The following is a 7,710-nucleotide window of genomic DNA, read 5'->3' on the forward strand; positions in this document are numbered from 1 at the left end:
TGCTATAGTTGTGGGGTGGTTATTATTACTATTATTATTGTACTTAATCCAGATGCATTTCAATAAGCTGATGGAATTCCACAATGAATTTTTCAGAAATTTCATTCTGCATAGTAACATTCAGGCAAATAATTTCTAATTCTTGCCTCATCAGTGAATGTTCTAATTTTGTTGTTGCTATTAAAGGAAATTTTTTTTAAAAAATCGTTTGAAAACATTATTCCACGACATAATTTGTTTCCAATAGTCTTCTTGGTGTTGACAGAATTATGTAAATAATAATGAGCTTTCTCCCCGTTTTCATGGAGTTCATTAAAGTCAGTGAAATATGCAAATTATCACACTATATACCTTGGAATGCATGTTATTGGTCACTGGGAAATACACACCTGTAATGTTTAACTTCTTCTGCAATTATTCTATATTAGGCATTCAGGAGGTGTCAAAGCAAAATTGCCATATATATACCAGGAAAGGCTGATTTTCAGAAGAATCCCCAACAAAGATCCCAACAGAATCATTATGGTACTATAGACACTGAAATGGAAAGCATGGCAATTCAGCTGCTGGGCTTTTTCTTGAGTCTTCTTGGCTTAGCTGGAACCATCACTGCGACCATCCTGCCTCACTGGTGGAACAGCGCTCATGTGGGAACCAATATCATCACAGCCATGGCATACATAAAGGGTCTCTGGATGGAATGTGTTTGGCACAGTACTGGGATCTCCCAGTGTCAGTTCCACCATTCACCACTCGCTTTGCCTCGTGACCTTCAAGCAGCCCGAGCCATGATGGTGATATCCTGCCTTCTTTCAACTCTGGCCTGTGTAATTGCTGTTATTGGCATGAAGTGTACCCAATGTGCCAAAGGGTCCTCCACTAAAAATATCTTTGCAGTCCTAGGTGGCATCCTTTTCATACTGGCTGGAATTGTGTGTCTCATCCCTGTTTCTTGGACAACAAATGATGTGGTGACTGATTTCTACAACCCAACGTTGCCCAATGGGATGAAATATGAGATTGGGCATGCCCTTTACCTTGGCTTTGTGTGTGCTTCACTGAGTATAATTGGTGGAATAATCTTGTGTGTTTCGTGTCAGCAGGTGGAGAATGACATATATTCCCAACAACAATCAGGAACAAGATTAGCTCCATTTTCCAGACCATCAATGGCTTACAAGTCAAATCACAGTCCTTCGCAAGCATCTGCTTCTTACAATGGTTACAGGTTACATGATTATGTATAAATTCTGTGGGACTTCTCTTGTGTGTATGTTGCTGTCAGTGTTTCTCTAAATACGTTTGTATATATGTATACAAATTAGGTTATTACATCTATGATGTTTGTGGTATTATCAATGTACTGTAATTTACATATACTGTTTATTACTATTTTATTTTTTATATAATTAATGCAATTTTAAAAAAGGATGCTTTGAAGCTTGAAATTAGAATAAATAGTCTTTTCCTGGAGAAAGACTGCAAATATTTACAAAAAATGGTTTGTGATTTCAGAGACAGGCTGCTGAGCACAGGCGTTCCAGACTGTGGAACTGTGTATCAAGGCACATTTGGTGCAACAAGACCCAGATGTGTTATTTTAGCAGTGATCATTCAAAGAAGTCTCATACTAAGTATTTTGTTTATGTAAATGGAAAATCTTGTGTTTGTACTTCATTGTATACTTTCATGATATTTGGACATGTATGTGTGTGTTTGTGTGTGTGTGTCTGATTCTAAGATACGTAAACAAAGAAAATAAAGATGTGTAATAGCTCTGTTCTTTGTATTGGTTTCCTATCAGTCATGCAATGTAAGGCAGGAAATGTGGATATAAGGGTAATCTGGCTATGACATCAGTCACCTCACTGATCACCAGGATTGAATTTAAAAGTGTTATGATTCCATTTCAATAGCCTCTTGATTCCATTTCCTCGTAAATGAGAAAATCTGCTTCTTCTATATATAATTAACAATGTGCAATGGTTAGTATAGGGGAGAGTGTCACCTCAAACTATATTAGGAAGTTGAAAAAGCAACCCAGAAGAATGTAGTAACAAATCTTATGATTGCCAAGAACAATAGACAGATACGTTCATGTAAATGTAGTCACTAGGATTTGATCATGACTCAAGATGGTGAGAAAGAGAAAGATGGAAGAGGAGGAAAGGAAGAAGATAGGGTGACTTGATAGGAAAATAGGCTCCTTCCTATTGTTTACCACAATGAAACAATTAATTATGATTTTGTTCAGAAATGCTGACCAAAATCATGTATCTCCCAATCTATCTTCAAAGGTAAACATGTTTCCCTTCACTTTTGTCTTTAGTTGATGCACATGATAATCTCTAGTAGTACTATATTTGATTAGCATATTTGGTTAGTATATGCTATTTAGGCTGAGTGTGATTGATTTTGTATGCTCTCCAGGCTCCACTTATAAAATCACATCCACAACTAGCTCAAATATGCATAAAATACCAAAATCTAAAAAAATCCCAGAATTACAAAAGTCATATGCTTTTGCAGATTCTCTTCTTTGGCAAGCTAAAACTGATAGCTTTCCTAAAGCCCAGGAAGGAGGGAGTCTTTTCAGGAAGGAGTTCCAAAATCTCTAAGGATTAATATAATAAAAGCCTGCTTCTGTCAGATAACAAAATGGGATTTGAAGGACGTTGACCTTGGCTGAAGCACATGTGTGGAGAAAAGTAATCCTTTAGATAACCAGGTTCACAGCCATGGGGGCAGAGGATTAAATGTAAAGATCAGAATCTTGAATCATATGTGGAAACCAATTGGCAGCTAGTGGAATTCATGAAGCAGTGGAGTCACTTAGACACACCCAGAATACAACTGTATCTTCCAAATATTATTCAGGAAAGCCTCGTGTTCATTGCATTACAATAATCCAAATAGTTAGGCCAGCAGTTACTATGAGCAGGACCTCTTCATCCAGGAATAGTTCTGCTGTGCAAAAGCCTTCCTAGTCATAGCTTTCAGCTGCTCATCAAGCAGGAGCTGTGAATCCAGGAAATGCTTCAAGTTGTGAACCACTTCCGAAAATTGGAGTATTACTTTTTACAGGGTCAAAGATTTCACCAGTTATAAAGCTCACAAACCAAAGCCACTCTATGGTAGAAGGCTTCAGTCTAAGTGAAGACTGAACTCTGCCAGTTTCCAGACACTGGGTTGCTATTTCTACCACATTACCAGTTTCATCCCTCTCCCCTCCCCGGCCCCCCGCTAAAGGTGACAGTCCCTAGCAGTTTTGTGTATACAGTGTTATAGAGAATTGGAAAAACTCCCAAGATACTCTAAAAAATAAACATTTTTGGTTGAATTTTTCCTCTTCCCTGACTGGAGCCACCCCTTTTGGAAGAACAATTGCTGCAAGATAGTACCACTCCCCAGCTCATTAGGAACAGTCCCAAAGGATGCCATTGTTGAAGATATCAAAAGCTACTAAAAGGTCAAGGAGGACCAGAAGGATTGAACTTCCCTCTGGATGACAAATGTAATTTCCTGTTGTATCCTGGCTTGAAATATGCAGCATAAATCCAAATAATCTGCTTTCTCTAAGACTGAGTTGTATCACTTTCTGTAAAACTGTTCCTAGAGAAAAGGGAGGTTGGAAATAGTTATACTTTCCTGTTCTCTTAAATGTTACTATGAAATTCAAGTTATGAACAGTTCTATATTTATCGTGCCTAAAACTTTTCATTTTGTTTCTTCTTAACCCTTGATATTTTTTATGTATGAAACAAAATTAGTTCACATAGTTAAGTCCTATGCTTATAGTTTATTTTCAAAATAAAAGACATGGCTTTCTATTTAGAGCTGCCTTTCCTAACACGGTACATTCAGATGTGTAAAGATCAAAAGTTACAGAATTTTTAGACAGACAGTCTTGCTACCATGGGGAGGAACAATAAATTGGAAAGGGATGGGTCAAAGCAAGTTTATTGCAATCCATTGCATATGCTAAAGTGAAGGCATTTATATTATTTTATGATAACAAACCATTATTATTTCTTTTATATTGGTTGTTCAAGGGGAATTGAATATAGGATCAAAATTTTAAACACCAATAATAATATTATAGTTATACAAAATTCATTATTTAAAGGAATAAAACTGTTTTTTTGTATATTTTAAAAATTTTATAAGCTATAATAGTTTCAATTTCAATTGAATAGTGCGTTGCCTGGGTACATGTTATTTTAAAAAATAATGATCAAAATTTTTACAACAGTATTCATTGCATTAATATTAATTCTATAATAATAATAATATTTATCCATTTTAATAAATCTCCCTTGTAACATTCTTTTCTTGCATTTCCATATTTCTAACTTCTGTTTTTATTAGCTAACCATTGATAAAACAAGTCCCATGTCAAAAAATATTCAGTTTTCTCTTTTTCCTTAATTGTCATTGTTAATCTATTCATTTCTGCACATTCTATTATTTAAATTACGTTTTCATCTGTTGGGATTTCTTCACTTTTCCATTGCTGTGCAAATACAATTCTAGCTGCAGCTAGTACATGTAAAATCAAATATATTTTCCTTCTATCATATTTTTACGGTAGTATGCCCAACAAAAATAATTCAGGTTTCAGATCTATATGTTGTTTTATCATTTTTTCCAACCATGTGTGTATTTTCTCCAATATTTTTTTTTCTTTGGGCATGTCCACCACATATGATAATACGAACCAGGCATAAAACTGTTTCTTACCTACAGGTCATGTGCTAGAAATCCTATACCTATTACTACATATTTCAAATGTTGTTGTATAGTATAGTTTATTGAATAGCCCAAAGGCCTTTTCAAACAAAACAGAAGAGAAAAAGGGAAAAAGATAAAACAGTTACAAAAATAGCAATCTAAAAATATATGATAGATGACATTAAAATTTTACCATATCGAATTTCAATAGCTAAGTTGCCAAGACTAGAAGACTAGATAACCCAAATAGGATAGCTCCTCTCTAACTGAGCTCATCTTTCTTACAATCGATAAAATTTTCCTTGATATAACTGGCTCGTATTGCCGTCAACCTTTTAAGGTATCGAGTGATCGCTCTTACCAGGGGAGGAGAGTCAGCCCTCAACAGAAATGCTAATTTTTGGCTTATATTCCAGTGGGGAAATTTATTTATAATTGGGGACAGATATTGATTTCTAACTTCCTGATAGAGACTACATTCGAATATTATATGCGCCGTGTCCTCCACGACGTTTACCCCACATATGCATATTCTTTTGTCATACGGGATTTTCTGATAACGGCCGAATCTAACGTTGGTATCTAGAAGTTCGAATCTAAACTTAACAAATAACTGTCTCTCCACTGATGGCATTTCTAAATATAAATACTTTTCCAGGGTGAAAGTTGTTTTAACTGCTGTCAGCAGTTTAAGGGAATGATTAGTTGAAAGGGTTGCCATATCCATTTGCCCATGTATATCTTTAATCCGTTGTTTAACTTGGTTCAGTGTGTCACACAACGGGAACCCTACGCCATATCGGTTCAATATTTCTGACAGCCGGGTTAGTCAGGAATACCTTTGAGGATTTGAAATCTGCTGTTCCTCTAGACATATTTTAGGGAGTCTGCTGGCATCCATCTGGGTCATTTTTAGCCAGTAGGCTACCACCCTAGTGATTGTATAGGTGTATAGTGAGAAATGACCCAATTCAGCTCTGACGGCTGCAGCTGAAGTGGAATTGTTTACCCCAAGCATCCTCCTTAACAGCAAATGTTGTTGAAATAGGTTATTAGCATGAATGATGATGAAAAAGTGATGGTTACATTTACTTTTTTCCTAAAGGAATACATCTATAAACTCTAGATTTCTCCAGAATAAACTGTTGTGAAACACTATAAAACAGTGACATCAAGTGGCCAACGTATGTATGGCACAGTATCTGATTTTTTAAAAAAGAATCTGAGCTAAGATAATGCTACATATTTCCTATAATTTTGATAACAAACATTATTTACATACACACACCATACAAGCAGAGGGGTTGTACTTTCCACACATTTTAAATAGCTAAATGATTTCTAGTGAAAGTCATATTGGAAATGAGACTGATAAAATATGAATTAAATTATCAAAACCCACCAATTTAAATGATAATGAAGTATAATTTGGTAAAGTATTATTTTTGCTTCATTTTTTACAGCTTAGAAAATATTAACCTAATTAGAGCTACTTACTTTGGGTAACCCCTTAATGCATTTTTCCTAGTATTTAATATCAAGCTGTATTTTCAGAATTCCTTGTTTACTCTATAATTTTGAAGAGGATTGAAGGAGGGACGATTCTTTTGAGACAGCATGGGGATCTCAGAAAGAAGATAAACTGATAAAAATTATTCTCTTCTTTTCATACTGATCCAGACATGATCAAGAGTTAGCTTAAGTATAAAATAAGACAATTACATAAAAAGTGGGTTTAAAAAAAAGATTTCAATTCATTCTAGATTCAGTAGAAATATAAACAAAAAGATAGGATTACTACAAAGGTCTAAGTTTTATCCACACTTATTCTCCAAAGCACCTGAGACAGGACAAGATGCAACAGATGGAAGATTATTAAAGAGAGATCCAAACTAGAATTAAGGGGAATTCCATGACAGTGAGAACAATTAATCAGTGGACTTTCAAGATCTCTTACAACTCTATTATGTTATTCTATTTCCCACTCTATATTTCACAGCATGTGCCAGACAAACCTTTTTCACTTATATTAATTTATGATAAGCCACACATAAAATATATTCTAAGAAGACATTAAAGCATTATATAAATGTAAGTTTGCTTGTGAAAACTGATCCTTTAGTATTACAAGAAGTGAAATAGAGATGATGTTTCTTCAAACTGAATCCATGTAGTCACTACTGCTAGTGGCTGATGTATGCATGGATCCGCATTTTTATCTTTCATCTCCTTGGAGTTTGCATGAGCCAGGAAAAGCAGTTATGAATGATAGTATGAAAATCTTGCACTAATGTTGTGGTCACACAGAATTAATTCATTCAGTTTGAATGACTTTTGGTGTTTGTGCAAAGCAGAAAATAGCTACCTTCTATGAAGCAAAAGGCCTGAAGCATCATGTAATTTATTTTTAGACAAGTAGGCATGGAATTGCAGGCTTGCCTCCTAAAGGGCACAATTCTGCTTTGCTATATTTTTGTTCAGCACTTCAGGAATTGGGTGCAAAATAATTCACATTCTTTCTTATGAATTAACCTTAACATTTAAATATGAATTTGGACAGCAACACAATGTATTTGAATACTACATTATATATTTCCATTAATTTTTCAATGAAAGTTGACTCTTTATTTTTCATGATTCCACATAGCATCTTGCTTTGTTTTGAATTAAACCTGAGATAACATTTTTTAAAAAAGCAAATGACTAAAATGAACACCAGAGGATTGATAAAAGTGTGAATGTTAATGTTAAATATTCTGCTCTATGTAACCATGGCAATTGTAATAGTTTAAAACATTACAGATTTTTTAAAGATTACAACATAATCTTTAAAATTACAAATCCACTACTTTTTAAAACAATGTACACATTGCCCACACACAAACAAATTTATATCACACAGACATTTGAAGACTTCTTTTTAATGAGCTCGGATACAATTAATGTAGGAAATTAAGTAGTGTAAGCTTTTAAACTTAA

General features: G+C 34.5%; 1 protein-coding gene across 1 annotated transcript; it reads left to right on the forward strand.

Annotated features, from left to right (window-relative positions):
* Positions 1 to 542: 542 nt before the first annotated feature.
* Positions 543 to 1,247, forward strand: CLDN14 (claudin 14). Its single transcript, XM_070943518.1, has one exon. The coding sequence runs from the start codon at positions 543 to 545 to the stop codon at positions 1,245 to 1,247; it is 705 nt and encodes a 234-aa protein (XP_070799619.1).
* Positions 1,248 to 7,710: the final 6,463 nt, after the last annotated feature.

This window comes from Pituophis catenifer, unplaced genomic scaffold, assembly GCF_029215685.1.
Source record: "Pituophis catenifer annectens isolate HBS135680 unplaced genomic scaffold, rPitCat1.0.hap2 SCAF_4, whole genome shotgun sequence".
Lineage (NCBI taxonomy): Eukaryota > Metazoa > Chordata > Lepidosauria > Squamata > Colubridae > Pituophis > Pituophis catenifer.